This window comes from Pisolithus orientalis (assembly GCF_024613125.1).
Source record: "Pisolithus orientalis strain OTSU chromosome Unknown F5J12scaffold_23, whole genome shotgun sequence".
NCBI lineage: Eukaryota > Fungi > Basidiomycota > Agaricomycetes > Boletales > Pisolithaceae > Pisolithus > Pisolithus orientalis.
In genome coordinates, this window is record NW_026260804.1 from 120,466 (window position 1) to 142,560 (window position 22,095).

Genomic DNA, 22,095 nt, shown 5'->3' on the forward strand with positions numbered 1-22,095 from the left:
TCTGGGACCAGTTTTCCTTGGAGAATATAGGTTTCGCCAGTGGACATATTCCCCTAGTCATACAATCACACGCGGTTTTTCGTTTGCAGCTCAGCACTCGCAGAGTCGTTTTCCCGGCACATCACGCAAGTTCACTTGCTATCTCTCGTACGACTAACAACTGTGATGGTTTGTCTCCCAGATAAGTCATTAATGTACAAATGCGAGGCGTAAGAACTCCAGCTCTACTTGGTAGTCACTTCAATATTCCGGAGAATGGCTTCCCCGGTACTTACCGTATTACCTCTTTCGCTATAGTAACCTGCAGCCAACTAAAGTTTTCGGGACGGGTGTTTTGTCGTCTTGACGAGGACACGGCCGCCATCTGCGGAACAATGACCATTGTCCACAGATACTATCCATTCACGTGTGCGGTGCTTGCGCTCATTCATACCATCGTCTGTGATGCCCACTGTTTCGTGGACTAGCAACACTAAAACACTTCGCGAGGACTTGGTGTGCCCCAGTTTCGCCTACGGTGGGCATTCGGAGTAAGACCTGCCTGACAGAGACTAATGAGATCGAGGCGAAGCTTTGAAGAACCATTGCCGTGGGCACCGGGACAGTGTCCATTACGAACGGCTGCGGCAAACTTTCGAAATCGCAAACCTAGAGGTTTTGTTACCTGGATCGGGTAGAACGTATTACGGTTCAAGTGGGGGTGAAGTCTTTCTATTTCCTTCTGCAGTCCTTCGGTCCGATGACCCATCTAAGATCGTGATGTCAGTTGCACGACCACTACAAAAATCCTATGATCAATTACCACTTCCCAAGTTCTCCTATGCTGAGCACTGGGTGATATTAGCTAAGTAGTTGACGAGCTGTTCAATGATGCAATTTATAAAAGAGGACAACACCGGTGCATGCCATCACAGTCGGGGCACTCTAGTTCCGCACCCTATGCTCAGTACTACATAGTACTCAGTTTTGACTCTATCAATGACGAGAGAGCTAGGTAGGTTCAACCGATCTCAGTGACTTCCCATTCTGTCTCATCTTCTCTAATAATTTTTTTTTTTGGATAAAGTAATCGAATGTACACAATCCTTGATTTCTATTGTTCCGACTAGTCATCCCGTGCTTCTCCGCCCTACACTCTTCCGGACTGCTCTTAACTTCAATGCTGTCCAGCTGAGATTGATCGGCAACCTGCTGCTAAGTACCGCAAATGGAAATAGATTAAACGCTTGAACCAATCAGTTGATTAGGGAGAGTTGACGGGTGTAATGGCGAGCCACCAAGCAGGTAGCTTCGATTTCAAGAAATACTTACGAGAGCGATACTTAGTTCGAAAAATTTGCAGGTGGCGATGCCGTGGGAACTTCCTTAAAAGGAAAGGCCACCCTCAGGCGGGTGGGCGGGGAGGGGGTTCGGGCGTTCGAGTGGGCCCTGCGGGGCATCGTACCGTCAGGGCTCGGGCGGGATGGCTCGGGAGGGTGCCGAGGAACTCTGTTCACGTCCTACACATGTTTATCTATGCTCTTAACCAACGAAAAGTGGGAAATTTGCATCGGGAATGGGTTGTAAAGTGCAAAATCCATTGTAAAGTGTGCTAAGTCACTTAGCACCGGGAAATTTGCAGCCAGATAAGCAAATTTTCCCAGGCGGGAGGGCGGCCCGTGCCAATTTTTTTGCGAGCGCGCGTTCGCACGTGCGCAGCCGAGCCCGAAGCGCAAGCGCCACACGCGAGGCGTGATCACGTGACCGCTTCCCGCGCCCGAACACCACTCATCTAGCAAATTTGGGCGGGTCTCTTCGCAGAATACCCATTTATTTCGTGAATAATTACATGGCCGACATAGAGTGGCTTCCAGTAGCATTGAATTGAGTACAGATGTACAGGCAAGGGTTGTGCACAGCCCGCAAGTCTCCCGACCCTCACTTTCTCGCACGCGCGCCTTCCCCTTAGTCAGCGAATTTGCAGTGGCTGCAAGCACAGCCACCTGCAAATTTTTCGGAATAAACGTACTAGCGCGTACTGCTGCACATAACACTATCTTAGTCCGTCTCCTGTATATCTCGACATCTTTTGGAATCACAGCGAAATTTGCAGACAAATACAATGCCACCGGCCTGGTTGCGAATTAGTTGACGTTTCCGCTTAGTCCCGAAGAACAAGCAGCGGAGAAAGCCAACCTTCCACTAGCAAGTCGTGGACCCCGTAAAATCCAAGTAATCTAATCTCCACGGATATACGGATCCCTTGGATGCAAAGATGAGCAGGTCAACAAGAAGTAAATGACCGTTGGCGAAGGATCACGCGCCCTGGCCAAACTAGGCGAGTTCAGCATGCATACGGAACGAAAGTAATATATTACATACCCAAGAAAATCACCCATTTGATGTGTGAGGTAAATACTGCCACGATGTAGGTCGTGGAGGAGCGGGGGCTCTTCGCAGAGGCTGTGGTTATGATCTCGTCCGCGGTCGCAAGAAGTGCGACATTCTCAGGCGCTTAGACGATTGTACTACGATACCGAAGCCTTAACACAGTAATCCGTCAAGGTCTTTCCACTGCAAGTCTGTAGGACGGTCATTGCGAGTCAGCCAAGGACGTTAATGTAAAGGTCATTGGTGTTGCAGCCTGCATATGACCCCGCCAGGAAAAACTAACTGTAAGTCCGAAAAATCAGGGCTAAGAGAGTATTTTGAACGGTGATAAGTAGGTAGCACCCCGTAGTGCCCCCTGGTTACTCGGAGGAATTGTATATGCAACCCGGTGTCCGCTGAGTGGACCAATTGGAACCAAGCATTAAACAGTACTAGGCACCGCCTTATCGTTTTCTGTAGTACCTGTGGTATTGACCGCAGAACTCACGAGAGCATGATCAAACAACTATGTTGCTTGGTAACTCATGGTACTCGCAGCGTCGTAGCTTTGGTTTAGGACTGCCTGACTCCATTGTAAAAGAGACCATCGCAATTTCGATGCTCCCATCCTTTGAGTACCATTAGCTGTGAATTCCTCCTAAAGAAAAAAAGAATTGCAGCGTAGAGAACACGGTCACCTTTTTGAGTGCTTGACGGCAAATTCGACAGCGTCAAAAAGGTTTTTCCGCTACACATATGTGATATGCAGCTCCGCCGACAGGATAGAAGTTCAGGGCGCTCGGTTGAACGGATCGAACGTACGACGCTCCCATGATGCTGCGCACGATTTCCTGGAATACATAACTTATGTTCATGTTAAGCTGCGGTGGAGTGGACAATCGTTTTAACTGCCCCGGACGTCGTCTTTAGTGCTTGTCGGCGCATTAAGTCGGTGCGGTGTCGCCGTGTAGTAAACCGAATGTGCGTACGGCCCGCGGCCCGCCCGGCCCCTAACCTATGCGCTTCGTTTGGGTAAAAAATCATAATGCGCGCGATACACACAGGTATGGGCGGTACACAATATATAATGCACGACACAGGATATGCGGTGCGAGGCGCGCGATGTCGGGAGTGCACGAATGGTTGGCCATTTATGGAGGTGAACTATCCCAAGTAAATGCGGGGAGTGACAGTCTAGATGATTTAAGGAACTAGCAGGTAACTACGTAGCATGGACTCTATGATACTTTGATAGGAAGAGAGGTAAACCGTACTGCTGATCCCATGAAGCACCCATGGGACGATTCGAAATGTTAGACCTTCAAAGCGCTAGTTGACCTGAAAGAACTCCTTGACAACCACTGCCGAATTTTTGTATGCGTTCCTCCTGTTAGTATGAAACACCATAAACCACGCTGCAGAGATGACTGGCATTAACTGTGGTGGAATAGGATGGGAACATCACTACATCGATGGTTGGTGAATTGTGATACTGTGGGCGTGGGAAGTCAAAGCCTAACCCATGATTGGTGACAATATTTGCTGCAAACTCGTACTTCTCCATTCGAGGCCGCCTTCAGGGAGATCATTTGCTAGGCCGTAGTCCATGCAGAATCCACACTTCGGATGCATGCAAATATACCTTGTCATAAATTTCGCCGCCGTATTCACTCCATGTTCAATGTGTACCCTCATGCAATCGATAAATCGACATTATGTCTCCCAGTTCATATGGTTGCTGCGTCGGGAAAATCTAGATTCTACTGGCAAATACTGTAGGCTTGTTTCGCTGGATGGCATCAGTTGAATACAAGCACGAGTCAAGCCTTGTCTCCGAGTACATTATCGCATATCGTGCATCATATGTCCTGTGTTGCGCATTGTATATTGTGTATCGCGCATACCTCTGTGTATCGCGCGCATTACCCAAACGGAGCGCCATACTAACCCATCTCTGCTGCACTCATATCCAAAAATCCCGTTGTATTTACACGACGTAAAGCAGAGTATGCAGAGTGAACTCGCTGTTATCTATTTAGCACTTGGGTATGAGGGACCGCTGTAGGTGGTCTGGATACCCCGCCCGCCTATCTGAGAGGCTCGAAGGGACCACCGAGGATGCTCTATGTGGGAAATGTTCCTTTAAACCGATCATGACTTTTCCCTTACCTTCCCCTGGGTGCACTTTCGACAGTTCCAGACGTCATACGTGAACGAAGACGCACGCAACAGTTGCAACTTGGCGAGTTAGGGAAAGGGCATAACGATCACCTAGATCGAAGAGCTCGACGTAGCAGACTTGACGCCAAGCCAAGTAAAATTACAACTATTCATTCCTTGTGTATATGAGACATTCTTTGGGATTGAGTGATGCATACAGGTGATAATGTGAAGGTATCATAATAGCGCACTCTCCAGAGAGCTTGCGAGTTGACAGAAAGGGTAAATGCGGTGGTAAGAAATGAAGACACGGAGCCTTCACTTACTCCCTGTTTGCCCAAATCTATTCGCTGGAATGCAGTAGGTCGTTCAGAACCCTGACTACTGACCCGCCCCCTTCGTCGACTCTCTCGCGATCGCTCGCCTTGACCTTGGAGAGGATACGACCGAAGCGGTCAGGATGCCACCTCCGGATGAGTTCCTTGATTCTATCTTTCTGAGACCTGTCCTGAGGCTGGAAAGGTGATAACACATAGCTATGGATGGCAGCCGTGGTGAGATCTTCGGGGTTGCTGGGAGTCTTGAACATCGGCCAAGGGAAGTCTTCCCAGATAAGCGACTCCCGAGACTGGATCTTTTCCCATTGGCGACGGTGGCTTTCGAAAATTTTCAGAGCCTCCTCCCGCGTCATTTCCCTCCCCACCCTGTTGCGCCGTTCATATTCCTGCTTTGCAATGCGCTCTTGCTCACGTTTGAACTGTTCCTCTCGTTGCCGGGCTTGTTCGGCTTGGCGTTGGTGGAATTCGGCATCTGAAACCAGCGGATTCCAGCTAGGTTTCGTACTCGAGGTAGTGCCCATGGTCGGCTTCGATGCGGAGGATGTTTGGGAACTTGGAGTGGCACTTGGTCGAGCGGAAGCAGAAGCCCACCCGCTGCCAGCACTTCCACGACTTGGAGTTGCACTGGATCCACTGGGCGGGCTTGCAGCGGGTGCACTCTGGTCATTACGACTAGGCATAGGCAGAGGTCCGGATGCGCTGGACGTCTGAGAAGGAGGAGGCGTCGGATGGTAATAATCAGACCAAGTTGTCCATCCATCCTGCTTTTTCTTCTCTTCGGTACGCCGACGGATTTCCTCCTCTCGTTTCCGAAACTGCTCTTGTTGCGCTTTCTCTTTTTCTTCTTGCTCCATTCTCTGCTTCTCCTCTTCCTTGGAGCGCGCCAGTTCTGCCTCTTTGCAGAGGACTTCTTTCTCTCTGCGCTGGACCTCCGCCTCTCTATGCCGGACCTCCGCCTCTTTACGCCGGACCTCCGCCTCCCGCTCCCTTAACTCTGCCTCTTTCCGTAGCGTCTCAGCCTGTTTCATCTGTGTCTTCTCCTCGATTCGCTTAACTTCTGCCTCTTTCAGTGACGCCTGTCGTTCCCGGCGTTGAGCCTCATCTTCCTTTTTCATGGCCTCCTCTGCTATCCTCTTTGCCTCCTCCTCTCTGCTCTCTGCTTCTTTCTCTTTCTTTCTCGCTTCTTCTTCTCTCCGCCTGAATTCTAACTCCTTCATCTTTTCCTTTCGCTTTGCCTCCTCAATCCAGAGCGAACGTTGCCTCTTCGTTTCCACTTCCTCTGCCTTGCGCTCGGCCAGCCTGGCATCCTTCTCTTCCTTCTGCCTGACTTCATCCTCCTGCCTAGATTCATCCTCCTTTCGCTTCGCCTCCTCTATCCTCCCGGTTTCTTTTTCTCGTTCTAGTCTTTCTTCCCTCCTTCTCAGATCCTCCTCCCATTTTTGAGCAGCCTCTTCTCTGACGCGGAGGTCGTCGATTTCTTTGATCTTGCCGAGGTTGTACTTGTGATAACCGCGATGATGCCACGCAACGTCTTCGTCGTCTGATTGGCCTTCAAAATCTTCTTCGTAATGGGTGTGAACCGGGCGATCTCCCGTTGGCAACTGTTCCTGCTGGAAGTAGGCATTGCGCATATTATCTTGTGAAGAGAATTGTGTACGGAGACTAGAAGGCTGCCAATTCCGCGGATTCTCGTCGGGAGTTTGCGGGGAACGAGATGAACTGTCATTACGGCTTCCATAGGGTGATCGCAGCCAGTTTTTAGCACCATGACTGCCGGAGAGTCCATATCCCATATCGTCAAAAGATGACACTGATTTCTTGGCGACAATAGGGTCTGCTGGCTGATGGCGCTGGTACCTGAACTCGAGAGGAGCTGTCGGAAGGACGGCTGCTACGTTGAACTTGCGGGAGAGAGATTCGGTATATTCGAAGAGGGTTGATGCATGCCGGAGCGTTCTTCCAATCTCTGAGGTGCGCCAAGTACAGGACGAGATTCACTATGAGTACGTGACTGTTTCTCTTTATCGCGTGCCCTGTCCAAATTACCCCACTCCTGCTCTGCCATATGTATACCGGCCTTCTCTCGATCCACGTTGCTTGACATAGCCTGGGGCTCGTCTGTTAACTGAGCGTTTAAGACAGATGGAGCGCGCAAAGAGGATGTTGTGCTGGCGGTGCTGCCACGGCGGGCAAGAGTAAATGTACGCGACATCTGGGCATCTTCCTCAGGTGTAATGGAAGGCTTCCAAATTTCCGGTATGTTGGGTCTCCCGCCAATGCTCGGCTTGCGCCGGACGCTGTCCCGGCGAGCGATGTCGGGAGGATCGGTAGGGAACCTGGATGACCTCAGTATGGATTCATCATCATACGCTGGAGAATGCCGCGGACGATCAATAGACGACCGCTCGGCCTCGAAGATAGGAGCTTTATATGAACTCGCTGAGGTAATTGACCCAGCCCTGGTTTTGGCTGACCGCAAGGGATGAACTTCATCGACCGTAGGGAGGACATCGTCGAAATCGCGGCTGTGAGGTTGAGAGAAGGAGGCACCCCTATTGCGCTCGTTATCCAAGGAAAGGCTGGGAGCTCTTGTCAACCGGCCAGACTTGCGGGAGGAGGCCGCGTCCGGGCTATGAGGCTTGGTAACAGGAGGCGGTGGAGGCGGTGGAGGTGGCTGTGGAGATTGCAGAGGAGCTGGTGGAGGAGGGGGTCGCGGAGGAGATGAAGCGTGTTCAGAATCCTGCCCCGTTGCCTTGTGCCTTTTTCCTCGTTCAATATTATCCCACATGACCTTCTGTTCTTTCATTACATCTTCTGTCCAAACTCCGGAATTCAACTGTATGTTCTGACGTTCGCGCTGTAGCTCAAATGTATAGCTTTCTTGAGCCATCCTGTAAATGTTCTGGATGGCAACTTCGCCATCAGCTCGTATCCGTTCGACCTCACCGGGGGAAGCCTTTTCGAGGTCTTCCTGCATGCTCTTCCTCGCCTCTTCCAACATAGGACGGATGTTGTCCTGAATCTGCTGTTTCAGGCATTCTTTCCACTTATTATCGGGTTCGAAATCAGCCGGTAAAGGTGCACCAGGAGGGCCAGCGGCATTCTGAACTGTTGCTGACATGAAGCAAGGATGCCACGAGGAGGAGCTTTACTTGAATTTGACGGCAAGTGATGCGGGGTATGGACACGTTGAACGATCAAGATGGGAATGGCTATGCAAGGTCATCAGAATCTGAGAGAGGGATTGAAAGGGAGTGCAAACCTCGAAGATCAGCCTAGGGCTCGGTGGAGAGAGGATTGTACGTGGTGTGGGGTGCGGAGCGTGAGGGAAATGGAATCCAGCTGTGATGGGGAAAATAGGTCATTTGCCTCGTGTCAGTTCACGCGCTGCTAGAAGGAGTTTGAAGACACCTCGATGCAATGGACGGACTTACGCGGTTAGATAAACTTGTGGGCATGCATCCGAGCAATAGACGCAGTGTGAGATCGGGAGACAGGACGGCGGGATGGGCAGCGTTGGCCAGCTTGCCCAGTCGCGATGGGTGAGAAGCGATCTCAAGATCAGTCACAGAGCTGCAGGTGATAACACAGTCGGTAAGTTAATTGTGCAAGGGCGGCTAATATGGGATGCCGTGCCGGTCCGAGTCGGAGCGGTCCTCCGACTCGGAAACATGTCACAAGGTTGGTGCCTATGCCGGCGCCGCCGCCTACGCCTACAGCAAGACTACCTACAAACTAGCCGTAGCCGTAGGCGGCGGCGGCGGCGCAGGCGCCAACTTTGAGCAGCCCTATGGTGATCACAAGCTCATTCTTCTGAGAGACGTATGTCGAGGCCCTTCAAGTGAATGGTCAGAGAGCCAATCAATGAGTCGGTTGGCAATCGGACTAGGTATAGCTACGAAAGCAAGTGTCTATGCTTCACCCTATCAAACGTCGAGGATCCAACTCACGAGCATGCACGAGCACTTTCTTCTCTCTTCTCACCTTACCTCGCAACATTGCTTGGGGGACCGAGCGGCGCAAGACGCACTTTTCAAGCTCAAGTTCAATCAGTTTTTATCATGACAGGATATGGTAGTGACGTCTACAAGGCACCGCGGCCGTCCCCGCTCGAGGAAAGAGCTAAAACGAACTTCCCCGCTATGCTCGTGGTCAATGACAGCTTAGACAATGTATCTCGAAACAAGTCATGCGGATTTGTCCACATACAGCATCACATACTTACTCATGATGGTGCCAGCTTGGCTACCTGCTGCTACCTGCAGGCTGATTTCATCAAAGACGCCGTTCCCATGTCTGCGCTACATAGATCAAGCGTTCGGTCTCGGTTCGGCTGTGATTGCCCGCGGGCTGACCACAAACATCTGCAAAACTACCCGAGGGAGTGAGCAGGTTATACCTGCCTCCGTTTGGAAGTGACTTGTCGTAAGACTCGCTAAGACACTTGTTGGCCAATGAGAGAGCTCGCTCAAGTGCGGAAGAGCTGTTAAGAGCCGCGTCGCGTAGCTGTTTCCCAGATGAAGGTCAACATTTTGGGAATGCCTGGGTGACGATTTTACGTACGACTCGCTAGGATGTGAACTCTGGGCCCATCTCGCAGTCTTTCCTTATGGTGTGTACACGCATCCTGTTGGAGACATTCTCGCGAATTTCCACGAGACATTTATTGACTTCATAAGGAAGAGATAAATGGTGGAGCAGAGAAGCCTTGCCATGGTAAGTTCATCCCAGGGCATAGCTAGGCCAGTTGATTAGATCAAATTCGGGAAGGAATGGAACTTGACAGATGAGCGTTTTTACCCAGCCCAATCGCACGTCCTGTGACGTGGTGATACATGCTAGGTTGATTATTCTTACGCCCAGAAGACAGCCCTCAGCGTTGTTGAGTGGTTTGGTTTATGTGAGGTTGCGATCCTCGAGACCGAGTCCGTCCGCGACCGCTCAATACAGCGCTGGTCCGAGTACTTACGTACATTAGACCGCATTCGGACCGCCGCCTCGAGGCAATGGTGTGGCAGGCACGTGATAACATAGCCCAACTGATCCTTGGCAGCCACTGAATTTTATCCTCGTTCATCTTTCACAATACCACTGACTACATTGGTGAGTGAATTTGGACCAAAGCTGCAATCAGCAGTATTGGTCTGTGGCCGCGTCGTTACCCTCATAAATCGCTCACGTATATCGCTATTATTTTTTGAACTAGAAGAAGTTGTCAACGAATGGCAGTTCCGTGCCACTGAACCACAGTATTCCCGCAGACCCGTATCCTCCCATTAAGATTTCATACACAGCAGATTCCTATCATGGACCGATCGTACACTTGATAACACCGCATTTTGAATTTGGCAATTATCTGCCAGCGCGCGAACCACATGCACCAGTCAGTTGTAATCGAACCGTGATTTCCACTCGCAATCTCTTATCCCTTGCCAAAATACACCCTTCGATTTTTGCGGCGTCATACATATATCTCCCCTCCGAATCTTTTGCAAGTGCTATCATACCCTAATGCCTAGCAAACGTCGTGCTCCAGCCAAGGCGCCTGCATCTGCAGCGCACAAGGCCACTCCAACCCCTTCCAAGGATACCCTTCCTACGCCACCCAAAGCAACGCCAGCTCCCCCTCCTCCCCCTCCTCCAGTTGAAACCCCTGCAACCAAGGTGCGAAAGGAATGGCAAAAGTTCATCGTTGCTTGGTACGAGCCAGAGAAGAAAAAACTCGAAGAACAGCTCCAGAAAGAGCTGACTACGAAGTACAAGAAATCGGGGTCTTCTAAGGCCCAACAAAAAGCCAGAACAGCAGAGCTTGAGAAGAAGCTCTCCAACTTGGCAAAGCAACTAGCCGAACGCGCACGCAACGAGTGGGAAAGGCGCCTTGAGGCTGCGCAATTACGAGAAAACCAATGGGACGACATGACTAGCGAGGAACAGCAGGCTGTGATGAACGTGTTTGTCGGTTTCTTTGGTGACGAGGATGATGATGAAGACGACGACGATGCAGAAGATGATCAAGTGGCTTCGACCAACTCCTTGTCTTTGGAGGCGGATGAGGGTGCAATCCCGGACCAGCCCGGGGGTTTCACCTCATTACCACGGGCTAAACCCTCTCCCCTTGCATCGGCTAACGCCACATTCCAATTCGTGAATCCGACGTCTTTATTTGTTGAAGGGGCAAGTCAGCCACACCCTGCAACAAATTTACCCTCCTTATCAATGGTTAGAAACGTGAACCGTTCGGATGTTTAACCCAACTCATCCTCTATATTGCATTTCGTAGGACCATCTTGCGACACTTGGTACTTCACACACTGGGCGTCCAGTTGACCCTTCCCCAATGAACGCTAGCTCTAGCGGCGCCTTCAGTTTCCACAATTGGGCGTCAGAAGCTGGCCTTACCGCCCATCAGACATCCAAGCTAGCATCACAGACATTGGGCTCTCGGCCAAGTGCAACCGACGGCATATCACGTCAAGCTTCTGCGGTGTCGAGCATTTCGTCCCCTCCACTATTCTCCAATAAATCATCCCCTCCGCAGTCCTCGCCACCCATCCAATCGACGAAAGCCTCGCCGTCGGCCGTAAACGATGCTTTGCCGTTGGGAAAGCGATACATCGGCCCTGTCATACTCGACGATGATGAACCTCTTGACGAAAACCTTTTGAAGTCCAAGATGGCTGCCGACTATGAGGAATTTAAACACAGTCTTCGCATCCAGATGATCTATGATTTCCACACGGAAGCTGCAGATATCGAGATCAAACTTCTGGAGATGCTTCTTACCAACGAAGGGACGAAAGAGAGTAGGGCCAGAGCTGTCCAGGAACATGAGATGCACATGATGGCCTTGCGCGAGCAGAAGGAGGAAGAGCGCAAGAGACTTTGCGCCCAGGAGCGTGAGAGACGTCGTGAAGAACACAGAGCTTACTTAGCTCAGTCGGCACTCCGTTCTGCTCAGGGCAGGGATGTTGAACCATCATCAGGAAGGAAAGGAGCTCCGCCGAAGTCATCTGACAAATCTGCGCCACCGAAGGGACCTACAGCCTCCCCGAAGGAGGACATGCCGGTCCATCCGCTGACTGCCTCGGCCTCGGGTTCTGGCCCCAAGCTCGAGCCTCCGAGCATCTTGAAAAAGTCCCCTAGCGTCCTGACAGAGGCCGAGGCTTCGTCGAACGAGGCAATTTTTGCCGAAGCCGCAGCATTTTTAGCTAAGGGGCGTCTTGCTACTGATGGGCTTGTTGTTTCCCAGCCACCCGAGCCTCGGAAGGGGATCAACAGTACTCGTCCCCTCAATCGCGAGATACCACAGATTACAGTCAATTTTGCCGACTCTCCGTCTATCGTTCCTCCCGCTCCTGCCGCAAAGGACAAAAAAGCTGCGAAGAAAGCACAGGCAGCCACGTCCAAGCCCCCCGTCATTAATGAAGTGTCCAACAGACCTGATGTCGACGCTGAACCTCCACCACCTCTATCCTCCTGGGGTGCATCTATTTCACGAGGTGTCTGGGGCAACCCACCAACGCACGCATCTAAGGGATTGGACCCCGACGCTGGCACGAACCTCTTCTCAACTGTTGCCTCATCTCTGACGGCTGCATGGGACACTACCAAGAAGCCTAGCTCTGGGAAAAAGTCGAAGACCGTCTCCTTCCCTGACGATGTAGGGGGTGAAAGTGATGCTGCTCCCATTGCACCGTGTGAGCCGAAACTGCCCAAAAGCACTCGGAGTGCCGTCAACGGCAAAAATGCGAAGATCGTACCAGTGGTCGAGGCACAAGTGCCTCGAGGGCCTGTAAAGGTCACACCCCAATCCTCTAACGCAAAGAAACCTAACAAAGCGCCGGACGCTTCGGCGGCAAGCAAGAGACCCAAAGCAGCTGTCGTCTCGGAGGAGCTGGAAGGTGTAGAGGAGGAAGATATGTCGCTGTCAGCAACTCCTCCGTCGTCGCAACAAGCAAGGACGAAAGCCGCATGGGGTCCAACGCCAGCAGGCCAAACAAAGGTTGCCACATCGCAAGCCGGACCTCAGCCGCTTCGTGGTATGGAAGCCTCCAGGTCCAAGTCCGCACGTGTGGAGACTGTTCCGGATCCGACTGACGCTTGGGGAATGGCCAGAGGCGGTGGTAGCGCCAACATGCCGGGTGCACTTGAGGTAGACGTCTCGGAGGAATTGGACGAAGATGATAATTGGCTCGACAAAGAAAACGCTGACTATTGGAACAAGTTTATCGGTGTTGACACCGAGAAGCAGCCAGCAGCCACCTCATTCGTTTCCGCTGAGCACGTTCCATGGATCCCCACTGCAGATCCTCATAGCGATGGTGATGATGATGATGATCTAGGTGATGATGATGGCGGCCTTGGTGGCGAAATATGGATGCAGTACGCCATCAGCGGAGGTGAAATACCCGGGCTGGATGCTACCATTGAACCTGAGGTAGTTTCGAGTCAGCGAAGACTGGAGTTGAATGTTTGGGAACAAGGGAAGATGAAGAAGGGTGGAGGCTCGAGTGATGACGCTGGCAAGTCATCTTCGATGTTTGATAAAACTGCTTTCCAAGGGGCCCCATGGCCAAAGATGGAGAATTGGTTGTCTTCCAGCTCGAGAGTTGGACAGAGTTCAGGATCTGCTAGATTTCTTTGATATTCCGTGCTTCTGATACCATTGTCGTTTGTCGTTTTCATGCTTGCTGTGTACATGCCGTTCGTGTTTATTGGAACTAGACCGCTTAGTTCGCGTCGGGTAGCTTACCTAGTGTTATAATACGTTTCGTCGTTACCTTGGAGGGTTATTCAGGAGGTCCAAAAGCGAGGCAGAAATGTGTGATGTGATATTATGTGGTCAAGACGGGGTAGGAAGAGGTCAAGATTCTGGGGACCATGAGGGGGGTACAAATCCCTGGTGCGATCGATACGGGCGCAATATTTTGGGGCACGCTTTTCCAAAAAGTGTCTTGCCTCGAGTTTCAGCGAACACGCTGTAAGCACATCTGCTGCTGAAAAATCGCATCTTACTGTACCAGAGTAACGGTAATCGAGGCCACGTGTCAAACCGGAGCTTCGGGACGTCCATTCGTTCCTCCATAACTAACGACCCTTAGGTAGGTTTGTCGAAATGCAGGTCCATACGGTACTTGAGCGCAAGAATGGAACTTTTCGTGTTTTTTTTTTTTTTTTTTTTTTTTTTTTTTTCTTTCCGTTGACAGTGTCGCCTGCGATACGTTCTGCCCTCACCAGCACATCTCAATATATCGCCAGGTTGGTATGGAAATCGTGGAGGATTCATCTAACATGATGTGGACGCATTCCAAAACCCACGAAATCATTGAAAATATCACGCGTCTCGTGGTAATTTCACTTGCTAGCCCGGGGAATGCACGTACCCATATTCTAATCCCTTGCAAGATGGGTAAGTCATTAGTCTACTTGTCACGCGGGCTACCAGGACATAGTGCGGGACGCGAAGCTTTCATTCATGTCCCTAGTGAGCCAGATAAGGGTGGCTGCCCCGCGTCCAGAACGCGAATTGAACACTACCACTGTGTCATCCCACCCCCTCTCCAATCTGAGGACTTTTCATTTGCGTCCCCAAACACGTTCCGTACACATTGGAGATTGCAGTATAAAGTAGTATATCAGCTTGTGGGACTTTCGAATAGTTGTTATCAGGAAGAGCACGGGAAACGAAGACGCTTTCTACCGTTAATTACGGCGGAGAATTTCCTTCGCTCTGGTAATAGCTTGGTCCTTCCCTTACCTCTTGCATTATTCTTTGACACTCTTCCATTACAGCTCCAAAAGAGGCCCAGCTGTTCTTGAAGTGTTTAACACATCACAGGTTGTTCAACTCACCTTAAGACAGATATAAACGAAATTGTGTTGTGGAGACTCGTGGTGTGAATAATACATCGTGAAATGTGTTACCCGCAACTTGGGGATCCACTCAACCTTCGGCTGCAATGGTGCAAGAGGGCACGCGAATCGTATTACTAGTCTGACTCCATAGTGGGGCTAGGGAAGAGGGGGGAAATTTGACACGATGGCTCGTACCGTGTCCCATGGTCGAGAGGCTTCGAAGAGGGAGGGGGTCACGTGGCGGAGTGGCCATCAACCAATTCTTCCAGACTACATTATACACCCAGCCTCCAACCATCAGAAAGACACAGTTATGGCTTCTCTATTTCCTGTGATATTCCTGCTTATCATCGTACTTGGTTTGGAGGCGTGCACATACCTTCTAGTCCCGAAAGGTCCGCAGCAGGTGTAAGTTCCCCCCTACCGAGTCTACTGAGTGAGTCTCTACAGCCAATTTATGTCTAGGACTATTCGGACCGCTCTCATGCTTACATTTGCTGCGTGCTATCTCATGTGGATGGTGACTTATATGGCTCAACTGCACCCTCTCGTCGGTATGTACAGAGGTCGGATGAAGTCATCATCATTTGGGACTGATACGATTTGACGTTCGACAGCGCCATATCGGTCGCCAAAGCTGGAAATTTGATTATGGTAGGGTATGGGACGGACGCTATACACTACGTGCGTACCATTAGTGTTTCGTTCGTGTTGTGCTCGTGCTGAATGCGCTTCCAACAGACCGGATGTAAGATACTCATGTGCCCTCGTGTAATAGACCTTATCGTTGGTCTTGTTCTGCATAATAGTGCGAGCTCTAGGACGTTATCATCTAGTTTTTGGTGTGGCAGCTGGCGAGTTGAATCCTTCATATCCATCATGGTATCTTTTCTTGCCTAAATCTCTATTTTGAGATATAAATTTTGACCGCCACGCGCATTCTTGTCATTGGTTTAGGACACTCGTACATTCACCACTTTGTTGACGCCGAATGTACATATAGTTCGCCGGTGACTACTCAGAATTGGCTGAAACCAGCTGAGCCCATTACGTCTTCCGTTGGTACGGGTAGTGTATGTCATCGATTGAATCAATCTAGACGTCTCGTTAAACACCAAGTATATATTCTAGTCATGCTTCACAACTGAATACTGTTAGATCAATGAGTGGCACAGTAATTGTCTAAAACCATCTAATCTGATTCTGCCATTATCGTAGTCAACGCCCGCACTGCGGCGCCAGCTAGCTCCTGCGCGACCGCTCGATGATCTTCTCTGACCTTCGGAAGTACGAGAACGTTAAACTTGTCAGGATGGAACCGTAATACTTCCACCCTGACTCTATCCTTCGCCGACTTCTGCATCGGGCAAGGACGAAGAGGATGGAAGATGAAGGTGAGGACATCTTCGCGCGTGATCTCCTGCGCCGTGAAGTGCTTCAATACGAGACTTGGCCAAGGCAGTTCCCTGACGTCGATGGAAGACAGCGTGTGGTTAGTCTTGAGTTCGGCCCACTTCGCTTCATAAAGAGCGAACAACTGTTGGAGTGCTCGGGGGTTCTCCTCAGCACGATGTGCTGCTTCAGCTCGTTCCCGTGCTTTTCGTTCCCTTGCTTGGCGTTCCTTGGCTTCACGTTCACGAGCTCCCCGTTCTCTAGCCTCGTGTTCCCTGGCTTCACGTTCCCGAGCCTCACGTTGCCTAGCTTCGCGTTCCCTGGCCTCGCGTTCTCTGGCCTCACGTTCTCGGGCTTCGCGTCCCCTGGCCTCACGTTCCCTAGCCTCACGCTCTCGGGCTTCCCTGGCCTTCCGCTGTTGTTCCTCCAATTTCTCTCTGTCTTCACGGGCACGTCGACGTGCCTCCTCGACACGAACTCTTTCTTCCTCCTGCCTCTTCTTTTCCTTCTCTTCACGCATTTTACGGATGATGCGAAGTTCCTCTTGCCTCTCGGCATCCTTCTTGGCTTGTTCCCTCAAGCGCTCCGCATCGCTTTCCATCTCGGCATGCGCTTCGAGTCTCTGTGGCGTTTCATCTTCAGCTCGCTCGGCTGTGTCGCGGTAGCGACTGAGATTATTGCGGAAAACCGAGTCGAGGTGCAACCTCCGGAGTTGTTGCGCAAAAATTTTGTCTTCGTTTGTTATGAGAGTACTGTGCATTGTGTTCTCCACTTCGTCGCGCATACGTTGGAGGTCAGCACGGGCTCGCGCAGCGAGGCGTTCGTGACGGGCAATCTTCTTCTGTCGTATTCTCTCTTGGCCATGACAGTTTCGGAGGCAAGAGCGAGCAGCCTCGCGATTTATCGATAGTCGCTTGTAACCGAAGCGCTTGCGAGGAGAAGGTTTAACGGACAGAGGAGGGTTGGCAGTGGCAGGTGCAGGTGCATGCGCATGCGCAGCAGGAGGGGAAGGTTTCTTGGGTTGGAACCAATTGTGAGGATGTCCTGGATTGACAACGCGTTTCGGCGATGCAAACATAGGAAACTCATCGAAAATGGATTTTTTTGGTGGGGCATCGTCATCAGCCAAGGGCGACGCGCCCCCTCGAACCGGACTAGTAAATGGGCTGGGTTGGGGCGAAGGAGTGTGTTGAAATTGCGGTCCTTGGAACAGATTGAAGCAGGGCTTCATGCGGTTAGAAAATCCAAGACCAGCTGGATGCCCAGACCGCCGAGGCGTAAAAGGAGAGGACACCCTACCCGCTTGGTTGAAAGCATAAGGGCGAGTGAACATCGTAGAGAGTAGCAGCGAAAAGTAGGCGGGATGAATGAAAGCGGGGGATTCTTGAGGTAAAGCGAGTGACTCGGTCTTGAGTTGCGTATGGATTTCCGTCCACCGTGGCCGGACTTATAGCAGCTAGCGCGACTTGTGGGCGCCAGTTTGCTCGACTTTTCCGTTCCTCAAACGCGTCCATATCAGTTAGTCAAAAGCCACGGTCCACCGCTAAGATTGAAACCCAGTTGTATTGGCGTCGAAATCGACATTGTTCTTGACATTCGAGGTAGAACCGGTGGACACGACCGCGATCCATGTATAAACAAGATAATGCAGATAGCCGAAGCGACATCTCTCTATTCTTCAGTCCACCAATATTGTCAGATCTGAATTAATCCATGACGAAGGCAGTGTGGTCACGAGGTTAAGAGCGGGCGGTACTGAGAATAATGTCCAGCACGCAGCATTGATGGCACGTCCGACGTGGTGACTCGAATTGAATGTTGGTACATAGGCGGTGCTAGATCCAAAAAGGAAATACGTCGGGGCCACTTAAAGGTCAAAGCGCTTTTGTCCGGACCATCCTCTGATCCTCTTAGACAAAGAAATCCAGTGGCCAAAGCGACAAAGGCCCTTTCATTGCATTGACATCTCGAGATCAAAGCAAGCTAATTCGAAAGAACGTATTTAGTGAGTGCATGAAAGCGGGAGTGAACTCAACAACGAAGACACACCCGAGAAGAACACCTTCAGCCTATTCACGTCCGCCAGCCAATTATACTCCAGTCCACCCACGCCAGCACTCACGTATTATGCCGCCACGTACTACACGCAATAGCCAAGGCCTAAGAACCGCGGTTGTAGCCCCACGATGCGCACGACGTGCAAGAGCCCCTGTCGCTGCTCAAGCCCGGCGCGCCACAACTTCCACTGCCAATGATGCGGAATGCCCTTCAAAGAAGATTCAGTGGCTGAAGTGCAGGGACCAATATGGTGTTCCTGTGATCGTCAAGTACTCTGATACTGGGGAAGGCATACACATGGTGTGGGACTGGTCTGGGATAGACGAAAACTCTCCTACCTCGGACGAAGACGATGACACCATGGACACGGACCTGGGTACACCGCCACCCAGTACCGCCAGCAAATCGATCCACACCCCACAACAGCGACATCCATATGACGCGGGCTCCGTCCTACGAACGCCAGTGAAGAGGGCTAAGCCACTGCAACCCAGCCCGACTCGTTTCGGCGACAAAGATGTTCACTGTTCTCACGAGTACCCTATAGGAAACAACGGCAACTACAGAATGATCCTCAACCATGAAGTGGGCTCAAGCGTTAACTTGTCGAGAGAGGAGGTGGAACGACTTCGTGTTATTGAAGATGAGAAAATCTTCTTTGCGCAACTGGAAAAGTTGATGGCTGAGAGAAGCGCAATGTGCTTGGGAGATGGAGTCTGGGAGGACGCGACGATGGACGAACTCTCTCCAAAACGTCGAGTGCAGACCGCCGGTCCAGGGGGTACGATTCTTCTCTCTGGAGAGCCAGTCCATCAACCGAACCACGGCAAGGTTCGCGCTAATAATCAAGCACTACTCTCCAACTATAAAACTGGTTCCAACGGGGAGTTACGCGATCGCCGCGGTCGTCCAGTGCTTGGTCCTGAAGGAACGGTCTTTATCGACCCCACGTTTTGTCCAGCGAAGCGACCTGGTCTTCATGTGCCGGTAGTCGCAAAGGAAGACGACGACGAAGACATGGAAGACGGAGGCACCAATCAAACTCCCTCAGACGGTCGCCACTACGTCAACGCCATGCCGATCAGGCGTGGCCCGCATCCGTCACCAAAGCCACTTGGTCCTGAACCAACCGAGTTGGTCATTTGTTGATCGACGACATACATCTTGTTTAGTGCATATGGCCTAATATGTAGAATATCGAGTCATTCGTACTGCCTGATCCCCCGCATGCGTACGCACATACCCTACTGCCATACGATGAACACGTTCCTTACCCTGTTTTTCTACTTACCGCGTCATTGTAGACGGGCATTCCTGGAACTGGATGCCACATGTATTACCCTGAGCTCCGTTAAATTTGTATCATAGCAGTGGCAAAATTCATACCGCGTGAATGCAGATTTGAATAAACTGATCCGTGGCGCGTCGAGAAGCTCTTGGATGAGTGATACTTTTCATGTTTCCCAAGTGCAAATTGTTGAGAAGCAGGGCTTCTCGCTAGCGAAAGCCGGCAGAATCCGACGGGCCTCTGTCATGCAGTAAGCGGTCCCGCAAGCTCAAGGCAAAGCCAGATGAAGGTTTGCTAGACTGACGTAACGTGGCAATACCACCCGTTGCCGCTAGATAAACACATGATGAATCTAATGGGTCGACAGAAGGCAACTATACTAAGGATCAATGTAGTCGAATCCTGTTTCAACGGGCTTCTTCCATCCTCCTTGGGTTGCGTGTCGTCTTCTGAACGTTGGGCATGGAGGACGGGTTATTGACATCGCTATGTGGTGCGAAAAAGAGGTGGTCTGACGAACCCTGGCATCTATAACATCGATTATCAAGCCTGACAGGGGCGTATCGATTCTGCCTAATGGATGGCATCTGTATAATAATATATCGACATCAAACAAAAAACTCTCACAGAAGCGAGTTGTTGACGCACTGGTTTGTACTGTATCAATTAACAGCAAGAAGCGTCCAGGGACAACAAGTTCATTGAAACAGGAATTTCGACACTAGAAGAGCATGGTAATTGCAGGTGGCGCTTGCAAGTTCATCGACACTGGAAAGTAATTGATGAGCTGGCGGTTCTTCATTCTCTATCAGCCGTTCGCCGGACCATGGTAAGCTTTGGTTTCATGTCCTGTGTTGAGCCTGCGACAACTTTGCCGGCGACCCGAGACAGCCGACGGACACTTCATTTTCACACGCTTTTATCACATCGACACCGACCAACCAACTATGGCCTCCCCTCCAAAGCCTTGGGAGCGCGGCACCCCAGCAGCAACACAACCGTCTACACCAGCGACGTCAACGCCATCCTCTTCCGATCCACCGGCTGTCCCGCCACGGCCAGCAATGCTGAGCTCGCAGCCTGTTCCGGCCACCTCGACACCTTACAGTGCCCTGGCCCCGTACAGTCCTTATTCACGGCTGGGTACGTCTTACTCGCCTTACGGGGGTGGGATGTATGGCGGAGGCATCGGGTACGGAGGAATGAATCCTTATGGTGGTTATGGCTACGGCATGAATAGTATGTACGGAGGAATGCCCGGTATGGGCGGATACCCTGGCATGGATCCCAACAATCTATCGCTCACACAGACGCTGGAGGCCACTACGCAACAAACGTTCTCCCTTCTCCACTCAGTCGTCCAGACGTTCAGTGGTGTGGCTCAGATGCTCGAGTCGACGTTCATGGCAACACACAGTTCCTTCTTTGCCATGGTCGGCGTTGTTGAACAGTTCGCTCATTTACGGAATGCTCTGGGTAGCGTTCTAGGGCTATTTGGCCTCGTGCGGTGGATGAAGGAGCTTATCACGGGACGGCCAAGCACACAGAATTCTCTGCAGGGAGAGTTCCGGGAATTTATCAATGGCAAACCGGTGCAGGGACCTGTGGGTCCACCCGCGCCCAAACCCAGCAAAAAGCCTTTGATCATATTCTTCCTCGCTATTATTGGCATACCTTATGCCATGTCGCGGCTTGTGAAAATTCTCAACGAGCGTGTCCAGCAACAGCAGCAAATCGGTGGGCCCCTGATCGATCCGTCTACCTTGCCCTTTGCACGAGCGCTCTACCCCTTTACCCCCTCTTCGCCGAGTGAGCTTGCTCTCAAGGAGAACGAGATCGTCGCGGTCACGAGTAAACTGGACCCTCGTACCGGGATGGAGGTGGATCCTCGCTTGGACGTGGAGACTGATTGGTGGCGAGGAAGGACTCGCGATGGAAGGGAAGGATGGTTTCCCAAGAAGTGGGTGGAGGTTCTCGAGCGGCGAAAGCCGGTGGAACGAGAGAAGACGGTCGAGTGATGTGTTCTTTGCTGTTTGCCATATATTGCTGTTTCTGATGCGCCATTGGTTTTGTTCAATCGGGTTCCCTAGTGGTGTTGTATCGTGTCTCGTACCCGACGAGCTGCTATCATATATCCTGTCGTTTGAAAATTAATAGCCTGTTGCCTCGTAACGGTCTTGCTTGGATCGTGTTTCGAGCCCCCAACGAAACGTTTCTTTTTCTTTCTGTCGATCGAGCAGCTTATGCGATCGCCAGGTGACGTATTGACATGCCAGGTTACCGGACTGCTTAGTTCGACTGCCGTGCGTGTTTCCAAGGATCAGGATGGAGGCCATGCTGTTATCGGGAAGAGATCCCACAGGCGTGGCATGGCATGGGAGCGCAAGGTACTATGTATACTACTAAATGTGGATGCGGGGGAGTAATGATAATGAATTGAGCGCGAGGAGAGCGTGGTACACGCTTGAACGATGATGTCAGAGGAGGCACAGGTACTCTGGTGATGGGATCTGCGGTGATGCGGGTGAGGAGGTGCCTTCCATATTTGGACGATGATGTGATCGTCACGGGGCGTGGTTCGTGATAAAAAAGCACGAGTGGGGCAACACGTGGCCGAATGGCGGACCTCATGGGAAAGATGAGCGCCGACACGAG

At 51.4% G+C, this 22,095-nt stretch overlaps 7 protein-coding genes across 7 annotated transcripts; 4 read left to right on the plus strand and 3 right to left on the minus strand.

Annotated features, from left to right (window-relative positions):
• Positions 1-4,852: 4,852 nt before the first annotated feature.
• F5J12DRAFT_723399 (uncharacterized protein) lies at positions 4,853-5,200 on the minus strand (the record flags this gene model as incomplete). The annotated part of the gene is made up of 1 exon (XM_051741450.1): positions 4,853-5,200. The coding sequence occupies one exon, from the start codon at positions 5,198-5,200 to the stop codon at positions 4,853-4,855; it is 348 nt and encodes a 115-aa protein (XP_051598240.1).
• Positions 5,201-7,641: 2,441 nt separating this feature from the next.
• On the minus strand, positions 7,642-7,968 carry F5J12DRAFT_698245 (uncharacterized protein; the record flags this gene model as incomplete). Its single annotated transcript, XM_051740463.1, has 1 exon — positions 7,642-7,968. A coding segment is annotated over one exon (327 nt), but the record flags the coding sequence as incomplete, so codon positions are not given.
• A 1,935-nt stretch (positions 7,969-9,903) lies between these two features.
• On the plus strand, positions 9,904-13,804 carry F5J12DRAFT_842939 (uncharacterized protein). Its single transcript, XM_051746181.1, has 3 exons — positions 9,904-9,950; positions 10,054-11,066; positions 11,128-13,804. The coding sequence occupies exons 2-3, from the start codon at positions 10,359-10,361 to the stop codon at positions 13,489-13,491; spliced, it is 3,072 nt and encodes a 1,023-aa protein (XP_051598242.1). The 5' UTR covers positions 9,904-9,950; positions 10,054-10,358; the 3' UTR covers positions 13,492-13,804.
• A 597-nt stretch (positions 13,805-14,401) lies between these two features.
• F5J12DRAFT_842945 (ATP synthase subunit H-domain-containing protein) lies at positions 14,402-15,845 on the plus strand. The gene is made up of 5 exons (XM_051746182.1): positions 14,402-15,110; positions 15,168-15,256; positions 15,320-15,386; positions 15,444-15,584; positions 15,660-15,845. Exons 1-3 carry the CDS (start codon positions 14,887-14,889, stop codon positions 15,349-15,351), a joined length of 345 nt encoding a protein of 114 aa, XP_051598243.1. The 5' UTR covers positions 14,402-14,886; the 3' UTR covers positions 15,352-15,386; positions 15,444-15,584; positions 15,660-15,845.
• F5J12DRAFT_236457 (uncharacterized protein) lies at positions 15,749-17,907 on the minus strand. Its single transcript, XM_051738523.1, has one exon. The coding sequence runs from the start codon at positions 17,425-17,427 to the stop codon at positions 15,895-15,897; it is 1,533 nt and encodes a 510-aa protein (XP_051598244.1). The 5' UTR covers positions 17,428-17,907; the 3' UTR covers positions 15,749-15,894.
• Positions 17,768-19,532, plus strand: F5J12DRAFT_236434 (uncharacterized protein). Its single transcript, XM_051738522.1, has one exon. The coding sequence runs from the start codon at positions 18,108-18,110 to the stop codon at positions 19,299-19,301; it is 1,194 nt and encodes a 397-aa protein (XP_051598245.1). The 5' UTR covers positions 17,768-18,107; the 3' UTR covers positions 19,302-19,532.
• A 615-nt stretch (positions 19,533-20,147) lies between these two features.
• F5J12DRAFT_236495 (Peroxin 13, N-terminal region-domain-containing protein) lies at positions 20,148-21,609 on the plus strand. Its single transcript, XM_051738524.1, has 2 exons — positions 20,148-20,269; positions 20,328-21,609. The coding sequence occupies exons 1-2, from the start codon at positions 20,267-20,269 to the stop codon at positions 21,456-21,458; spliced, it is 1,134 nt and encodes a 377-aa protein (XP_051598246.1). The 5' UTR covers positions 20,148-20,266; the 3' UTR covers positions 21,459-21,609.
• Positions 21,610-22,095: the final 486 nt, after the last annotated feature.